The 18,495-nt window shown below is 41.7% G+C and overlaps 2 protein-coding genes across 5 annotated transcripts in view; one reads left to right on the plus strand and one right to left on the minus strand.

Annotated features, from left to right (window-relative positions):
• The first annotated feature begins 32 nt into the window (after nt 1-32).
• LOC117439588 (trans-L-3-hydroxyproline dehydratase) lies at nt 33-3,599 on the plus strand. 2 transcript variants are annotated; one of them, XM_034075552.1, is made up of 6 exons: nt 33-127; nt 1,064-1,548; nt 1,617-1,786; nt 2,521-2,643; nt 2,716-2,853; nt 3,161-3,599. In XM_034075552.1, the coding sequence occupies exons 2-6, from the start codon at nt 1,071-1,073 to the stop codon at nt 3,284-3,286; spliced, it is 1,035 nt and encodes a 344-aa protein (XP_033931443.1). In that variant the 5' UTR covers nt 33-127; nt 1,064-1,070; the 3' UTR covers nt 3,287-3,599. The 2 variants fall into 2 exon arrangements, with proteins under 2 accessions (XP_033931443.1, XP_033931444.1); XM_034075553.2 differs by having other exon boundaries at nt 55-127; nt 1,069-1,548.
• A 62-nt stretch (nt 3,600-3,661) lies between these two features.
• LOC117439587 (disheveled-associated activator of morphogenesis 1-like) overlaps nt 3,662-18,495 on the minus strand; it is a 45,779-nt gene continuing 30,945 nt past the window's right edge. For 2 of the 3 annotated variants that reach the window (XM_034075548.2, XM_034075547.1), the window contains exons 4-26: nt 18,370-18,441; nt 18,156-18,250; nt 17,233-17,566; nt 17,020-17,130; nt 16,796-16,899; nt 15,496-15,562; nt 15,275-15,392; nt 14,264-14,402; nt 14,023-14,081; nt 13,728-13,915; nt 12,789-13,097; nt 12,599-12,706; nt 11,695-11,724; nt 11,285-11,382; nt 10,423-10,507; nt 9,746-9,852; nt 8,975-9,063; nt 8,518-8,686; nt 8,216-8,323; nt 7,415-7,475; nt 7,152-7,283; nt 5,489-5,659; nt 3,662-5,072 (exon numbers count right to left, since the gene is read on the minus strand). In XM_034075548.2, the coding sequence (XP_033931439.1) occupies nt 4,860-5,072; nt 5,489-5,659; nt 7,152-7,283; nt 7,415-7,475; nt 8,216-8,323; nt 8,518-8,686; nt 8,975-9,063; nt 9,746-9,852; nt 10,423-10,507; nt 11,285-11,382; nt 11,695-11,724; nt 12,599-12,706; nt 12,789-13,097; nt 13,728-13,915; nt 14,023-14,081; nt 14,264-14,402; nt 15,275-15,392; nt 15,496-15,562; nt 16,796-16,899; nt 17,020-17,130; nt 17,233-17,566; nt 18,156-18,250; nt 18,370-18,441 (2,967 nt within the window). In that variant the 3' untranslated portion in view covers nt 3,662-4,859. The remainder of the gene's footprint in view (nt 5,073-5,488; nt 5,660-7,151; nt 7,284-7,414; nt 7,476-8,215; nt 8,324-8,517; nt 8,687-8,974; nt 9,064-9,745; nt 9,853-10,422; nt 10,508-11,284; nt 11,383-11,694; nt 11,725-12,598; nt 12,707-12,788; nt 13,098-13,727; nt 13,916-14,022; nt 14,082-14,263; nt 14,403-15,274; nt 15,393-15,495; nt 15,563-16,795; nt 16,900-17,019; nt 17,131-17,232; nt 17,567-18,155; nt 18,251-18,369; nt 18,442-18,495) is intronic. The other variant, XM_034075551.1, reaches the window with a different exon arrangement.

Consider the following 18,495-nt stretch of genomic DNA (forward strand, 5'->3'; position numbering starts at 1 on the left):
CCAGCATCCTGAACACAGGGTGGCACTGATGTCTAATGTTTGCCTTTGAAAACTGAACCACGCATGCGCAGAAAAACTAAAACAGTCTTGAGAGCTGAACTTTGAACCCTACAGAGCAAACATTACGGTAGGAATAAATCATTGTAGTAAAGTAGCGCAAAGTAGCGCAGGGCTTTTCAAACATTACTGGAGAGACGGTTCAATGCGTTGAGTTTACTGCCTGTTGGTTTACAACGGATGACGTCACTCCTTAGTTTAATAATGCCGAGCACGAGCCAGATTGAACGTGCAGAGATGCATGATAGCTGTAAAACCTGGTATTTTTGGCATATTGCATTTGACTTTCTTTGTATTGGGTCCATGGACTTTATAAAATAGCTTGGGACAAACTAAATCATTTCTTGCATACTGCATAGTTTGGTAGTAAACCGCAGTAAAGTTAGTTTGGGTTGTATATTAGACCCTCCGGGTCCTGCGTCAAACACAGTCAGAGGAAGGTGAGCTCACATCTGAGCCACAGGGTGTCACTACGCGACCATCAATACATGTTCCCAGACTGACACAAAACAAGGTTTTATGTCCCATACCTTCGTTCTAACTTTTATAACTAACGTGTGATTTGTATCAATAGAATCGATGCCCTGTCGCCCAGTGACTCCAAATCCAAAGCAGATATGATTTCTACAATGGATAAATAAGACACACCTCTTTCTATTGGATTTTGGTGCTTTTTCAATTTTACATGAATATTGTTATTACATTCTGCAGTTTGTTTGGCCTTTAACAGTTATATTTTACACACCACAAATAAGACACACCTTTTCTTAGTGCGGGACTTGAACTGGTGACCTTCCAGTTGCCAAGCCAAGTCCCTATCGACTTCACCGTCCCAAAAGAGGTCAGTCCTGCTTTTCAAGTGTGGTAATAATACACCTGCAGGCATATAAGGCACTAGAGTCTAGACAATAAACAATAATGATATGTAATATGTTAGAAAACAGGCTTTCTGATAAAGATTTGTTTAAATTATTATTATTATCATCATTTTCTTTTTTTAAATCAGCACAGAGATGGAAATGCAGCTCCCACCTCACGAGGGAGACGAGCTCTCCGTGGTGGACATGCACACAGGTGGAGAGCCTCTACGGATCATCCACAGCGGCTACCCAGAGGTCAAAGGTGACAGCGTGCTGTCCAAACGCCGTTACGTGCGGGAACATCTGGATCACCTCAGGAGGGTGCTGATGTTCGAGCCCCGGGGACACTACGACATGTACGGGGCCCTGGTGGTGGACAGCGAGCTGCCTGAGGCGGACCTGGGGGTCCTGTTCATGCACAACGAGGGGTACAGCACCATGTGTGGGCACGCCATCATCGCACTGGGCCGCTTCGCCGTGGACTACAAACTGGTGAAGGAGCCCCAGTCCCCAGAGACCCAGGTGAACATCCACTGTCCCTGTGGGCTGGTGAAGGCGTTCGTGGAGTACTCTGAGGGGAAAACTGGGGGAGTGAGGTTTCTCAGTGTGCCTGCCTTCACATTCGCTACAGGTACAATACAGAAAAATGTGTCCAGTGTTTTGATATTCTGCAGGATTCACTGACTTGCTTTTCTACAGATGTTACAGTGTCTTTGGAAAGGTTTGGAGATGTGACGGTCGACATCAGCTACGGAGGAGCCTTCTACGCCTTTGTGGACGCAAAGAGGTTTGGGCTGGATGTGACCACGTCCAGGACTCGAGACCTAGTAGACGCAGCCACAGCGGTGACCAACACTGTCAAATCTCAGGTAGGAAGTTTGTATTGTGCAGCTGACGGGAAATCGTGTGTTTGATTACTGCACAAAGTAGAAAGACTTTTTTGTGTACTAGAAAAGTGAGATCAGGGGTGTCTCCTTCTCCCCCTCCCCTAACAAGTACATCATCAATTGTCCCGGGGGATAGCCTATATTTATCTTGATTCATGCCTTACTGGAGTGGTTTGTACCATTTCGTATATATGGAGTTTTGTGCCGACAAAAACATTGTTAAGCTTTTCTATGGGAGACAGTTTTTGTGTGATCAAAAAGGCCAAAATGTAGCCTGCAACAGACAAGGTAAGGCTTGTTTTAAGCTTAGGGAATGGCTCGAAGTGCAGAGTACTAAAGCAGTTTCTTTAAATAACTTGCAGCCCCTACAGGTCAGTTAAGACAGTATTAAACAATCAATGAATATGTTTTCAATGTGGATACATGCAAAAACTCAGTTTACAGTTACACCAATAAGGTCAATGCAAAATCCAAGTGGTGCAGCAGTTACAGTAGTGTCCACTTTTTGCCAGTCATCAATTTGCATTTGGCTTAGTCATTACTAATCTTAAATGTATGATACATGGCCAGGGCTCTTTTATGTCAAAAACATTAACAATATCCCCAGGCCAAAAGCTATACAAGTAGAGAATGGTAAAGAGCAGTCAGCTGACATTTTTCTTACGGTCCCTTGTTGATTTTACATTTAATAAAATGTTTGTGTTTTTCTCTGCTAGGTGAAGTTGTACCACCCAACCAGTGATGATCTGGCCTTCCTCTATGGCACCATCCTCACTGATGGCAAAGATGATTATTCCTCTGACCCCACTGCCAATATGTGTGTGTTTGCTGAAGCTCAGGTACTCTACACACACCTCGTCAGTCGTTACTTTAAGGAAAGCTCTCTGAAACTGGTTTGAACCTGTTTTCAGGTGGACCGGAGCCCCACTGGTTCAGGTGTTACGGCCAGAGTGGCTCTGCAGTATCACAGAGGTCTCATCCAGCTGAACCAGACCAGGACGTTTCAGAGTAGAGCCACAGGGTCCCAGTTCACAGGGAGAGCCGTCGAGGTACCAGAGTTTCACCAGTCACTGCCTTAAAATCAAATCTAACATCAAAACTTTAAATAGATGGGAGCATTGACACTACATTAGAAAGTATAGGCTTTGTTTTCCATTGTAGAAATGTATTTTACATGTCGGTCTTTATGGCCTTTTAACTGGATAAACATGACTAGAAGATCATCCTAAAAGAAGTCACACTGGTTATAAGGAATGTTTTGTTATTGTGGTTGAGGGTGTTCATTTCTAAAAATACAACTTACAAACTTATGTTCACGTCGGCATGTTTGGGATTCTTCTCTGTGTTTCTCTCCAGGAGACTAAGTGTGGAGACTTCAAGGCTGTCGTGGTGGAAGTTTCCGGCAGAGCCTTTTACACCGGAGTTTCACGCTTCGTGCAGGAGCCGGAGGACAAGTTGACACATGGCTTCCTGCTGAAATGAGACTCAATTAAAGGGTGTTATTAAAGACGGTTTTACATGTTAACATTTATGTTTTGTCTTCAACATAGTTTGTCAACAAGTCAATCCTGTACTCGGACTCGTGATACCTTACATTTCCTGAGCCAGTATTTTTGTTGTTGCAATTACTTACCACTTGGTGGAGCCCTGACTCTGGCAATGGCCGTATATATGGTGGTTATCAGAGTCTCTGTTGTTAAATACTTAAGAAACAAAAACAAATTCTACCATTATATTTTCCTGTCCGCTTTCAGGGTTCGTGGTGATAACAAATGACGTTTTAAACCAAGGTTAATATGCCATGAGAATTCACTCTATTGCATGTGTGCTTATTAGATAAATACGAAAACTCAAACATGTTTTTCTCCCATTTATTATCATTAGGTCATTTTACAATGAAAGGAAATATTTAAATTATAAAATGGAGGTGTTTGACACTGGTTAGATTCACACAGCCAAGGGAACAAATTCAAATCAAAGGTTTTACGTCCGCATGTGATGTTTTCTACAAGAATGAAAACATCACATGTGCATCACACAGAGATTAAAGTCAGAGTTTCCCTTCGCACCTTTTTTTTTTTGCAGTGTAAATCCAGCCAGTGTACAGAAAACATATCATCTATGCAATAAAACATAAAGGAGGGCACTCCCTTCAGAGGGGAAAGACAATAGTATTGCATCCACTTGTTATTTTTAAATGGCATTGAGCATAATTATGAATGTATATGTGCATGTGTAACAAGCACGCAACCTTATATATAGATATATGTAGTCTATGACACGAGTGTCCACACATGTTGAGAAATTGCAGATTAGGCCCAGGCCTTAGAGAGTACCCACTCAACAATTAAAACAACAGTTAAGGCCAGCTCTTAACAGGAAAAATAAAACATACAGTGATGGGATATATAAATGCTGCACGTCAATAATGATGGGTAGAAAACAAACTTCTGAGCTGCATCACTCGCAGTCAGAACCACGTCTGTGTCACAGCGCAGCGCTCTGTCCTGTGATGGTCCTGACTGCAGGTTCAGACTCAGTCTTTCTCCAGAAAACGCTCTTGGACGACTCCCGGCGTGAGCGCAGGTCCTCTCAATCTATGAAACCGCTCCGTATAAAATGGCCCCTTGTGTCTTTAATGGAATCATCTTCCTGAAGGAGAAGCTAGCTGCACATTTCACTCTGTGCATAGATTCTGACGTACAAAAACAGCACAGATAGGTTCCTAACAAACAAGCATGAGCATCTTTTACACCTCGGAGGGAAACTTTCTCCATCAGCCTGCTCATGCAAGACAATCGTCTAAAAACATTTCATGTGACCACACCGATCCTCCAGGGGGGAATTATCTGATTTGGTCGTTTCTTTTTTTAACAACTTTTGGCTTCTGCTCCGTTTAACATCAAACTCCTCGGAGGATGAAAGGTCTGAATGTGGTGTGCCTTGTGTGGCTCTGCAGCGGTGATGCAAGGCTGGGTGGGAGGAGGGTGCGGAGGAATGTGCATGTCAGTTTGACCCAGAGGGAAACTAATGATGGGCGAGCGAAACGCCCCGCTCAGAAGTTGAGCTTTGTGACCGGTCGTTCTCTGCTCGCGTCCGTGTTCTGGCTGTTGATGCGCTTGCGGTTACGCTTCATTTTGGAGAGGTCCTTGTCGAAGACCTCGCCCGATCGCAGCGCCGACACCAAGTCGTCAAACTCGCCGCCGTCGTCCTCCCCGTTGGCCTTCGCTTTCCGGGCCTTTCGCTCCTTCTCCCTCTGCTCTTTCAGCTGGTGACACAGAGGTTAAAAGTCAATTTATTAGACACATAATCCCCTGAATTTGTTAAGCATTGCAACATTTAGGGGAAAATACATTTTGGTTTCTTGTCAAGAGATAGATGACAAGATACAGAGCGGTTTTGTCGTATCATGGAATGGATCTCGTCATTCACCAAAGAAGCTACTGAAGCTAAACCACTCCTTGAAAGCAACACTTGATACTGTAGAGGCTGAACTGAATTCAACTATCAATTTGTAAAAAGGAAGATTTTTTGTTGTGTTCTTTCTTTCAAAAGTGTTGTTGTAACTGATTTCATTTCTGAGTTTCCGGAATATTGCACATTATACTCCGTAATTAATACACTATGGGTGTTGTATAACTGTGTCTCTGTTTGTCGTATGGAAACAGGAAATCAATCACACACCTGAGCTTCCATTTTAGCTCTGCGCTCCTCCTCCTCTTTGCGTTTCCGCATGTTCTCGTTCTCCTGCTGCGCCTCAGCGAACGACTGCAGGAACTGGTCAAAGATGCCGAAGAACTCATCTGGCTGCATCTTGCTGGCGTCCTCCCCGAAGTGCTTTACTGCCCTCAGGAACTGTGGGACCAAAGGGAAGGGGGCACATGGGATTAGATTTACAGCGGGACCCAGCAACACTGTGTTTTACTCTCCGTCTTCCACTGTTTTACAGGAGAGTCGTTACGTCCCCCCTCTTTGAAATAAGAGCAGGGTACCAGTGGTCGGGCTTTGAAGCCGGTGTTAACCCAGATCTGACCAACTACTGATTACAGCCGAGAGCAGAGGCTGGAGCCAGAGCACAAATTAAAGCAATGTGTCTGTGGCGGGTTTTCCACAGTGAGTTAAAAAGGACAACATCCAGATGTGAGAACATACAACTTCTGAGAGGTGTGGAGATTTGTACATGACACGCATGCTTTCAACAAATCAGACACGAAGGGGAGCAAAGATGATGAGTTACTCCAATTATTTGTAGTCAGTTAAATTATTAATCTGTTACTGCTGCAACTAATGAATATTTAAAATATCAATAATTAGCAGGTTATTTTGTAGACGTATTGGTTGATCTATAAAATGACATTAGATAGTGAAAAAAGCCACCCTAAGTTCTCAAAGATCTAAATATATTCAAGTTTATAATACAAAACAGAGAAAGGCAGGAAATCTCCATATTTTAGATGTTGGAAATTCAATGTTCTGCCATTTTTGCATTAAAAATAACTTTAAAAAATAATCGAATGTCAAAAATAATAGGTATATTCTTTCTGTCGATCAACTAATAGATAACTTGACTTATCGTTGTAGCTATAAAGTTCATTAGTGCATTCAGATTTGATATTTCTTTTGACTCCCTCAATGAAACACGATCTCCGTGAGGAAAATGTCACTTTCCCTCTTTACATCTTGGTATTTATGCCCTGCGACACACAATCCAGATGCACGGAGCTGTTTTAAGGGTCAGCATGTTCTCTGGCTCCCAATAATGAGCACCGAGGACTCCTGTAAACACGTTCACATATTTCACTGTGGGACACCGTAAATGATTCACAGAAACTAATGGCTGCCATGTGACCAGCCGAGCACAATGAGCACACACCGTGGGGTAGAAAAACACCAGATTGAGATAAAAAGCCTGCAGCAATAAATGTGGGCAGACACATAAATTCAGGGTGTCGAGCGCTCCTCAGAAAGGTGAATACTCTCAGGTTTCTGGCAGTAAAGAATTCCCTTTAGCAATGAGGAAATGGGACTCTATTGTACTCAAAAGCCTCCCACATTAAAATGTGTGAGTATGTTGCATTTACAGAAAATATTCCTAATATAAAAAAGGTCAAACAATGTGGTGTAAAATAATATCCTCTGCTGCTGGTTCTGTCTCTTGACCTGCACACATGGCAGCGAGCAGAATGACCGATAAAGCGTCAGAGGTGCTGCGACAGGAAGCTGAAACACTCTCTCCTGCTGCTAGCTTTCCTACAGAGGTGACAGATGAGGTCAATGTGCAGAGAGAAGAAATGGGATGCGAGCTTTCATCGTCTGCACACGCTCAGTTTCTATCACCAGGACGTACCAGTTCCTTGGCCTCGATGAGAGAGTCCTCCACGTCGGAGAAGCTGAAGCTGGCCACGGTGATGAACTGACTCACCACCGACACAAACTTGTCGCCGTGCTGCTGCGGTCGATTCTTCTGGAATTCCAGCTCCTACGAGAGAAAGTTATCCAGGCCAGGAAAAGTAGGTTAGAGAGAAAGCACAGAAAGACCTGCTCGGAGCATTGTGTAACAGCATGACCAATCCATAACATGTTTTATGTAATCCATCTGTTGTGACTCACACTCTCCACATTTTTCAAGCCGCTGCGCAGGTTGCCGATATCTTTTTCCATCTCAGTCATGCTGCAAAAAAACAAACAATGGTTCAGTTTAAGGTTATGCAACAAAACACCAAGACATGCAATTAGATATACAACTGCTTCGGGGTGACTCAAACAGGTTGATCGGGTATGAGTGAAAATATGTATTTACATTATATAGTGGAGTTTGAATTACTGATTAAGGTTTGACTAATTTGTAGCTCCATTTAAAAAGATTAAAATAGAAGATTTTTAGAAAATGTACAATTTATTATTTAATTTATAAATAACTACTCATTTATATCTATGTATTTATTTAGTTTTGTAAGTAAGGAAAGCAATGTTTAGCTCAATCCTGATGGAGCCAAAATGCTACTTGCCTGAGTTTATTATTTGTATTATTATTATTTTTATGTCACTTTTATTTGTATTTGTTGAGCACTTCCGGCAATCGTCACATGGGCGTGGTTTGTGTATTTAGGTCACCTGTTTTGGTCCTTCCGAGTTATTGTGCGTTTGATTTAATTTATTAAATATCATCAACCGTTTCTTAAACTTCAGTATGGACTTTCTCATTGAAAATGTGTCGCGGCATAAAGCCAAGCTTACCCTCTTGGCCACTCAAATTTAAATGGGGATGAGCCGCCACATTACCCATAAAACTAAGATCCCAGTCACTTTTAGGGACACAGCTCATTCATTTAACACTGGTACAAACAATGGAGCGCCCCTTATAAATATAACATGTAGAGAAAACAGCAGGTTCTCCGCAGCTCCACCTACTTGACTTTGGCTGCCTCGGAGAGACTCTTCAGGTCCTCCTGGAACATCAGGACTTTGGGGTATTTCTTCTCCAGGATGGTGATCAGGTAGTGCAGGAGAGTGATGTTCCTGCAAACAGAAACAGACACACTGAGGCAAACCGACTCAAGGCTTGTCAAATGTGCAATATATATGGCTTTTGTTATTTACGTTCAGATATAAATAACCATATGGACGTTCGTCTACATCACATTCCCTCTTCCAGATGTGACTTTCATGCATTTTACGCGCCTTCTCTCTTTACAATTGATCGTTTTTCTTACTTGTCGATACTGGATTTGGTATCAGCGATCTTGTTGAGTGAAGACACCTTGAAGCCGTAAGCGTTGCCCCTCTGCCCTTTGTTCATGTAGTTCCCGAAGGCCAGCACCACCTCCAGCAGCTGCTTCAGGTTCTTGCTGTGCAGAATCTCCTTAGACGCCCTGCTCAGAGCTGGGACAGAGAAGCAACAAGCAAACAAATGTTAGAGGGTAATTCAAGGTGCTGACAGATTTATTTTAGGTAGCTAGGCCAATATAAATAGCTGAAAATACAAAGCATTAGAGTTTAAGAGTCTAACAGGAAGGACTACATGCTTCAGAATGCTCATCCCACATAACACATATGGCTTTCCATGGTTAAAATAAACAGAATACAAGTATCATTTTCAGTTATTTATACAAAACTAAAACATGTTTAAGGTAATGTCAGTTGTGTATAAAACTACAAAACGTTCCCTACCTTCAACTTTGGGTTTGATCTCAGCTATCCTCTCTGCAAACTTCTTTTTGAAGTACAGAGACTGCAACCGCTGCTGGTAGTGGTTTATTCTGGAGGATGGAAAATGTGTGTAAGAGGAGAACAGAAATAGACAAAAGTAATAGATTATAAACAAGGAAACCCAACGGTTTAGACAAAAGCCACAAACATGGACCTTGTGCTTAAGAAAAATAGAAGTTCAAGCTTACTAAATGGCACATATAAAGTTGTGGTAATGACGCTTATCTTTGGCAGCGTTTCACATTTCAGCGTATAAACCATAGACTGTGCGGCTAATGAATACCAGTGGCATCTGTCCTCCAGTCCCACTGCTCTCAGTCAGCTCCAAATGGCAAAATACTGGCAAACTAAAGCTAATTATCAAGTTAACAGAACGTCCTGTTGTTTCTATACTTAAGGGGCGTCAGTTACTTTCTAATCTTCGCTTAGCAGGCCATTTATGCAGTCAGTGGTTGAGTTGCAACATGTTGACTTTGTCCCTTCCATGGTACAGGTCTTATCACATTACAGTTATTACATTACGGAGCAATGTATTCACCAACACAATTAAGAGTGATTCACACATTCAGCTATTGTCCCTGGGGTAAGTGGAAACCCATGTGTCATTTCCCTGCCCTGACTCGGAGCAAACAACGGTCATTGTCAGCCGACATACAGAGTGCTGCACTGATCTGAAGCTGAATGTGTTTTACACAGAATTTAAAAAGGTAACAAATTAGAAAAAACCCGTACCTGCTCATCTCGTAGAAGAAGCGGTCGGGTTTTGCCATTCGCTCCAGCTCATGTTTGTGCTCCTCCAGGAGATCCACGTCGCTTTTTTCTGGGACAAACTTCAGCAGCTGATGACGCAGGAAAACACCAGTTAATATTTCAAACATACCTGTGTGCTGTTCTGTCTGTGAAAGCAAGTTGTTATATATTTGTGCATGCTCTTAATCAGGTTTTCAGTGTGTTGTTATTGGGTAAAACCTTTATTATATAATCTTTTTTTTTTTTTTTTTTTTAAATATAATAGTTAGCTCCTAGTACTAGACTCCTGGTACTAGGATGGGTTAAAAGCAGAGGACACATTTCACTGTGTGTGCTGTGTGCTCTGCATGTGTGACCGTTACAGAGGGTTTCATCCCTCTCAATGTGTTCATCATGTATGGATTTGCATTTTTATCATGCTTTGATTTTGAAGCACGTGGAGTCTACGCCTGCCATAGTAAATTGCTAGAATTAAACTCGACTGGCATCTCTTGTTTTTCTCCAAAACAAAATCAAGAAAATCTCATGCTGATGTTTGTTACCTTGCACCATTGTATAAAAGGCTCTAAAAACATGAAAGTGTCATGAATTCCCTATGCTGCCATTTTTAGGAAGCAGCCAATCACTAGATGACGGCAGATTTGATCCTCCGTCAGTACCTGCTCCAGCATGTCTTTGGGAAGGTCCTCCTGTTCGTCCATGGTGAGGATGGCTCTCTTCATCTCCTCGTTTGAAAGCTTCAGCCTGCAGCACAACACAAATATAAGCATTAGTTTATCTTGGACTACTCACATTGAAATCATCAAACTCACTAAGACATAATTACCATGTTGTCTTTTGCATAACGTTTCCCTATGAAAATATGGCATGGGCTGTCATACAAAAAGAGTGAAAGTGAGATATATCACTTCGAGACATCTTGCTTGTTAAACCTCAAATGTACCTGTTTATGTTTGCAACTGTATTTATCTTCAGCTTTTATTTTGATATCTTTGTTCTCACCCGTTTATATATTGCTCTGCTTAGTTAGGTACCATTGACTTCACTTTATTTCCCCTGGTTGGTTTGAAGCTTTCTTTGCATATATGGGATTTTTTGTGTGTTTTCATGCTAATTATTGATATTTTAAAGTGTTTATTTTTAGCATCTCTTATTAGGGCTGCTCAATTAATCGTATTTGAATCGCAATTATGATTATGGCTGGCAACGATTACGAAAACAACGTAATCGAAATAAAACGATTATTTTTTTATTATTACTTTTTTTTTTTAAACTACTTTTTTTTTTTTCAGTTGAGTTATACTTAAAGTTCAGGGTAATCAACTGTTAAAAACATACTGTTCACAATGGATCATTGCTTTTAATAATCGTGATATCAATTATTGACCCAAATAATCGAGATTATGATTTTTGCCATAATCGAGCAGCCCTACCTCTTATTGATATTTTTGAGAATCAGAAATCAGTATTCATTTTTAGACAATGGGGAATTTAAGTGTTATGATTTTGATACAATCTTACCTCGAGAGCAGGATGTTGCAGTTTTGAGCTCGACGGCCATCAATGACTGACAGCTCCTTGACTTTTTTAGAGCTCAGCGTGTCGTCTTCCGCCTCTTTCTGCGAGCAAAAGCAATGAAGAGGTTAGAGCGCAACACCAGGCTGTTTTAACGAGCACCGATTCATTTCACTCACAGGCACACAAATACGACAAACACCCTTAAAATCCCAGACAAGAACTACCAAGACTTTGAAAACAGACATTCATGAGTACATGCAAACATCCCACACAAATCACAGACCTACAATCTATCGGACACACATTCACTTAAAACAGTACAACAGTACATGACATATACGACACATACATAAAGTCTAAGGAGTGACACACACATCCAGAGTGTATATCTACTGTACTGTAAGAGGACTCACCTGTTTGCTGTTATTGATCAAAAAGAAGTCCTAAAATGCAGGCAGGAAGCAGGGAAGATGGAAGCACTCATTAGAATAAGTAAAGCAGTTACGTGATTGCAGCCCATCAAAACAAACAGCAGATGAATCACAGGTCACTCAGCACTGAGACGACGACGGAGTAATGAAGTGAGCAGCAGTGAGACGTGAGCGGGTGTTCATTACGTGCCAATAGTTCTCATGCTGTGCACGTTAATAAATCATACTTCTGTTTGAACTAATCAGGTCAACATGGAGGATGTAAATGTAGTAAATGTTTTCTCTGTGTTTGTGAAAAGAGATAATTCTAATTATTAATTATTTTGTTTTTACATCTTATTATTATTATTATTATTATTATTATTATTATTATAGGTGTTGTTCATGCTTCTGTACATTTGAAAGACATGCTCATTCACTGTTTGCAACTAATAAAGACACTATTGTGAATATCTAGAACTAAAATCATTGCAAACATTTAAAAAAAGACAATTGTGAGCAGCTCACTCGTACATTTTCCATCACATATGGCAAAATGATCCAAACCACAAACAAAAATAGCATTCCATTCAAATGCAAAAAGCGTTTAAGATTCAAGCATGAACATTTTGCATCTATAAACCCCCAAATATATCTGGCAATTTCCCCCCACTGCTCTTATGACTAAGCTGGCTTTAGTTTGTTTACTTGACCTCTCCCCTCTTTCCTTCCCCAGCTTTGCTTCAGAATTTAAAAGTTGCAAAACAGGGGGAATTTGCAGAAAATCTCAAGCCAATTCGAAATCCAACAATTCGAGCAGCTGAGCCCTGAGCCACTGAACCAGCCCCCCCGCCCTCTGATGCAAGATGTGTGTTGCTGTGGAGAGGAAGTGCTTGGCCCTCAGTACCTGCTGCCTCTGATAGGCAGAGAAGGTCTTCTCAATGTCGTCCAGATCCAGGATTTTAAAGACCTTGGCGTCGTCCACGTCCATCCACACAGTGCCCTCCAGCTTATTCTGAGCAGAGGACAACAACACATGAATATCTGGTGTTGTAAACAAACATGATGTCATTAAATATTACACATCCAGCTCCTACCTCAGCTAACTTGGACCAGTTGAAGGACTTGAGCGCATTGGCTGGTTGGGGGATGTTCTTCTGCTTCAGGGAGGGTCCCAGGGGGCCTCCCGGCGGGGGTGGGATGCCTCCCATGGGCATGCGTCCAGGAGGAGGCGGGGGTCCACCCGGAGGAGGGGGTGGGGGAGGCGGAGGAGGCATCATGCCCCCGGGGGGAGGCGGGGGAGGTGGGCACAGCCCCGCAAAAGCTGATAGGGGCGGAGGAGGCATGGGACCACCGGGGGGGCCGGGGGGGAGCGGAGGACCTCCAGGAACCACCGCTGCCTGTCTCTGCAGGGAGAGAGTTACACAAAGTGAACATGTTGCTAATATTACAGGAGAAAATGCGTCATACATTTAAATCATTTAAACATGTTAAAGACTGTCGAAATATAAAACGTAGGACATTACAATAAAGGGGAAAGTGCTACTATTTCAGACAAGAGCAACGTAAAGTAACAAATCAATATCCAAAATGAAAGAAATAATACATGGATTTTCTCATTTTGGATATCTGCTTTTTATCTGCTATGGACAGCCGTTTGCAATACTGTATATATTTGTACGGTTGTAATATATTAAAATTAATTCCCATCACACCAGTGACCGTTATATTTGTATATTTTCTGTTCCTTCTTTTTATTTATACCTCCTAATGTGTGTATATGTGTCTATGTCTAAGTTAGTATGTGTGTGTATATATTTCTTATATTTTTGTATTCTTTGGGATGGTGAGAATCAGAATGTCCATCAGCCTGTCTGTACCACACACACAAAGGATTAACAAAAAAGTTGACTTTGACTCTGATCTGGGTCGTTGTCTATTATGTGAACTCCGTGATGGTTGTTTTGTTTTATTTACAGGTTTTACCATCATGTGTTTATAATAAAGTGGCTCAGTGAATACGAAGGGGAACGTACGAGGCTGAGTTCGTGCAGGCGGGCGGTGAGTTCGGACACGTGCTGTTTGACGTTCTTGTGCTCCGTGCTCTCCTTCTCCAGCTTCTCTTTCATCTTGTTCAGCGTCTGCATCATGTCCTCCTTCTCCTGAGTCTTTGCATCACATTCTCGCTCCTTCTTATCAAACTTCTGCTGCAGCTCGTGGTGCTCTGTGGGGAAAAGTCACAGTTATGTTCGCCATAAAGAGTTGACTAAAACCATGATTTGATTTGACATGTTAATCTATTTCAGGTAGATATATTTAAGTGTTACAAACCTTTTCTCATTTTCTCTGCCTGCTCTTTCCACTGTTTGACCTCATTCTCATTAACCAGCCTGCAGAGAGGATGACACATATTCAGTGAACAGCTCCAGTCATTGTTCCTCTGAACTTTGAAAGTTATTTTTAAGCCAGCACCGTTGAGCATTGTGGCTTTTATGTCTTGTAAAACCAATTTTGTTCTACATTCTTTAATCTGGCAGCCGAGCACTCGTTGGGCTGTTTCAGAGGCACTCACATCCGGACTACGTTCTTCACGTTGAAGTTCTCCAGTGGTGCGACGTCGGGGTCGTGACCTTTGTCGTTCTGCAGGACCATCTGCTGGACGATGCGGTCCAACAGCAGCCAGTACTGCACCGTGTTACCGCTTCTCTTGTCTGAGGAGAGACGAATGAACAGTCACATTAAAGAGCAGCGGGATCGTACCTCTATTATATCTCAGAAAGTACAGAACAATGCGGATCCACAGCAATGCTTTGAATATGAATGACTTTTTATTGTTGTCCAAAATGAGTATTCTAGCTGCTCATGAGAAGATAAAGAGACCTATGGTTACAGCTTGTTTACACATTACAGTGTTACTGATTGGTTAGTCTGCATCCACAATAGGGGACAACATGTTTACTTTAGTGATGTTGTTTAGCGTGCAAAAACACACTAAGCTACATAAGTGATAGAAAACATCCTGATATGGCTCTTTACAAGGATAACATGAATCATCACACGTAATTTCCTCTTTCTAATGAAGTGCCATCACAAGCTAGCACTTTATTAACTCATAATGGCCACACATGGATTTGAGGCTTAAGTGGTTATTATGCTCTTAAGTGACGGGGGGTGGTCTCATTAAAAAGCCACTTATAGGAGGAGGTAAGTGTTGAAGAAAAGGACTCCTTTGTCCTTTGGTGACCTTTTGTTTTCAAGACAAATGACATGAAAACTAGCTCATTGTAATCTGCCTTGATGCGTTCCCTTTTGCATGAACAAAAGGTATTCAATTAAAACAGTCTTCAGCTGTGAGAAAATAGAGCCTCCACTTCGGGAATGTCCTTATCCAATTTCTGGAGTGACTAATCTGGAAAAAGTCAACAACTCCTTATCTTTCTGGCCTGAAACCAGGAGGACTAATACTACCTGGAGCCTCGTTATATTTCAGTATATTTTAAACACAAATTGCTTTTACAGCAGAAAGTATTTTGAGTCAGAACATTTCAATTTCATAATCTAGTCATGATTAGAAAACTCTTACGTGGCATGAGGAGACAGTGGTGCAGGACAGACATAAAGTGCGGGTGTGCGTCTGTGTGGTTCATCTTCTTGCGGATGAGATCAAAAACTTGGGTGGCACTTTTGGTATCTATATGTACCTGGAGGAGAAGAAAGGAAACAACAAGTCCCATAAATGCTTCTGCTGAATATTTCACAGTCAGAAATAATACGCAGGAATCAGGTCAGGAGATGTTTCCTTACCGACTCATAACGTTTGGACAGAGCCAGCTCATCCTCGTTCCGCAGCATCTCAAAGTAGTCTAAATGCCTGAGGGGGGAGAGGGATGGATGCAAGTGTGATGCATTTATATACCCACAGATTTACTTTAAGATCTCTCTGGAAACTAGAGTTGAAATAGACTTTGTGTTGTTGGTAGAATCGGCTGGTTTTTTGCATGATTACAAAAATGTATGGATATGTACATTTAGAAAAAACTATTTCTGAATGCAAATCTCACAGCTTTGGAGTTAGGTATCAAATGCAAAACAATCTTAACACTAAGTTGTTTTTACCTGTCGTTTATACAATGGAAAATATTGTCCCAATAAAAGGAAATGCTTTAATTAAAATCTGCTTTCTCCATGCTTAGTGTAATATATGTTTCTTGTATCTTTTAAGATATAAGGAGACTCATTAGAGAAGATCACTGATATTTGTAAAGGTATATGGAAGGCCTTTGATTATATTTGGTAACATTTATTTCACTTTATGACAAATGAAGACATGTCTTAAAGGAGACCTATCATTCTATATTTGAATAATATATTGTTGGGCCATACCTATATAAGGTATATTTATACGTTTTCTTTTTCAAAATACTAAACAGATCATGCATTATAGCCACGCCTCATTTTTCTCTCCTCCACCCCTGTCTTTGCATGAGCTGCAGCTGACCACGCCCCCCTGCAAAGGAGGGGGCCGAGTTATGAGCGTCATGTTACCATGCTGTTACCATGCTGTTACCATGCTGTTACCATGCTGTTACCATGCCACGGCAACCTCTCATTCCCCTGATTGGTGGAGAGTTGGCCATATAGGCGGAGCTCCTCGTCACTGACATCAGACTATTTTCAAATCTGTATCAGTCTGTATCAGATCCGTTAAAGCCCCGTTTTTAGAGATTTGGGTACGGAGGAAAAGAGAGAGGGTTGTGTTTTCTGACACTTGGTGAGTTCCCTGACGCACCGGGGACACATATTCATGTATAAAAGACGTACAAAAGTGCATTTTGCATGATAGGTCCCCTTTAAGTATTGCAAGATACAAGGGTAACAAGATAACGACATACGCTATCTATTTATTTAGCTAACTTTTAGCTAAGTATTTAAATATTTAACATTTGGTTTAATTATTTATCTATTTGAGAAATGGTCTCATGTTATTTTCTTTAAGTTCGTAGTGTAAAGAAAAAAAAAGAAAAAGATCTTGCAAATGAATCCCTTATTTTTTTATAATTGTATGTTGTTAATATTCTAGGTGGAGACATGATCTTTATCTCACCTGTCTAGCGTGGAGTTTTCATGAGAGCGCAGCTTATCGATCACAGGTTGAATCCCCAACATGAGAAACTCATATCGTAGGTGGATACGGAATTCCAAACTTGTCTGTATGTGATGAAAAATATATGAATTAGCAGAAAGTATAGCATGAAAGAGTGGCTTAGGGACAATATGACCTACGGGTGGGAAGAGAATCATAAGAGCTGTCTAATGTGTATAATTCACCTCTCCAGCGCCCTGACTCAGCACAGCGTTGATAAAGGACATGATGGCTGTTTTCAGGTTGACCTCATCTCTGTATCGCCCCGTACTCCGGTCCAGATCGTTTATAAGAGTCTGCAGGATGACAGGTCATTACAGGAGTTACATATCTTCACCCAACGTTGCTTTTAAACTACTTTCTAACCATAACTCAGCACCTGGCTTGTTCCCACCCACCTGAAACCGCGTCCTCTCGCAGGTGAAGCGTTGGTAGTGCAGCATGGCCTCCAGGATCTTCTTGTGTCCGCCGGGCACCAGGCACACGGCGCCCATTATCTCCAACACGGCCACCTTGGTCTTGATGTTCTCCGTGGCCAGGCTCTGAGCGATGATGTTGATGCTCTCGGTGTGAGAGAGGACGTGGGCGCGGCCCTGCGAGTTGTTCATCAGCGCTTTGATGCAGCCAATCAGAGACGTGTGGATCTGCGATTCGGTGGTCTCGTAGTCCATGCTCTTCAGGAAGTTTAGGATACATGTCAGACCGTCCAGGTCAATGAAACGCGTCACAAACCTGAGAGGAGAGAAATCGTATCAGTTTGGAAAACTAGTTTGATTAGAAATATAATTATACTGTCGTCTCATAAAACAAATAAGATAAGATAAAATGGACTTTTATTAATCCCTCGTGGGGAAATTGTTTCTCTGCATTTGACCCATCCTAGTGTTAGGAGCAGTGTGCTGCCATTTTGAACAGCGCCCGGGGAGCAGTGCCTTGCTCAGGGACACCTCGGTAACACTTGGTCTTGCCGGGACTTGAACTGGTGAACTTCCAGTTGCCAAGCCAAGTCCCTATCGACTTCGCCACCACCATCATAGCTAAATATGTCTTTATTTGTGTACTTTATTTTTCCTTCTGCTATTCCCGAATCATTTTAAGTAAATGTCATGAATAACTCATAACATCTGCTTTGTAAAGGTTCTCGGAATGGAAATGCTTTGATGCACATTCCCGTCAATACAAAAATCTTTAACTAAAACGGAAGTGACTGTGCTGGGAGGAACTATAAGGAGTCAAAGGCAGGGTGAGAGGAGGTCAAATGAGAGGAGATGTGCTGACGGATGAGGTTTTGTGTAAAGGACACGAAGGAGATAAAGTCCACCTCATAGGTTGTGTCCTCAGAGCCGTCTTCAAGCTCTCGATGGTTTTGTTCCTCTCCTCCTCGTCTTCTTTCTCCAGAGCGAGGAGCGTCGTTCTCTGTCGGAAAAAGATGAAACATCATGAAGAGTCTGAAGCCTGTCAATTTACAGCCAACACAAAGGAAATATGTGAACTGAAAAGTAATGTTATTTGTTGTAGTTAATGTTATTACTTACAGCTGCCATTGAGTTAAGCTGATCAATGTAGTATTCTGGCCAACTAGTTGCACTTTTGTTTTCTTCTTGTTCCTGGAAGAAAAGAGAATAACAGGCATAAACGATGCTGTGCAGTGATCTTTGAAG

The sequence above is a fragment of the Pseudochaenichthys georgianus genome, chromosome 24, assembly GCF_902827115.2.
Source record: "Pseudochaenichthys georgianus chromosome 24, fPseGeo1.2, whole genome shotgun sequence".
NCBI classification, from domain to species: Eukaryota; Metazoa; Chordata; class Actinopteri; order Perciformes; family Channichthyidae; genus Pseudochaenichthys; species Pseudochaenichthys georgianus.

Bases quoted from the DNA above. Each gene is read 5' to 3' on its own strand.
- LOC117439588 (XM_034075552.1), top strand. From the start codon at position 1,071: ATGGAAATGCAGCTCCCACCTCACGAGGGAGACGAGCTCTCCGTGGTG. The intron at 1,549-1,616 runs GTACAATACAGA...GCTTTTCTACAG, and splicing joins TGCCTTCACATTCGCTACAG to ATGTTACAGTGTCTTTGGAA. The intron at 2,854-3,160 runs GTACCAGAGTTT...GTTTCTCTCCAG, and splicing joins TCACAGGGAGAGCCGTCGAG to GAGACTAAGTGTGGAGACTT.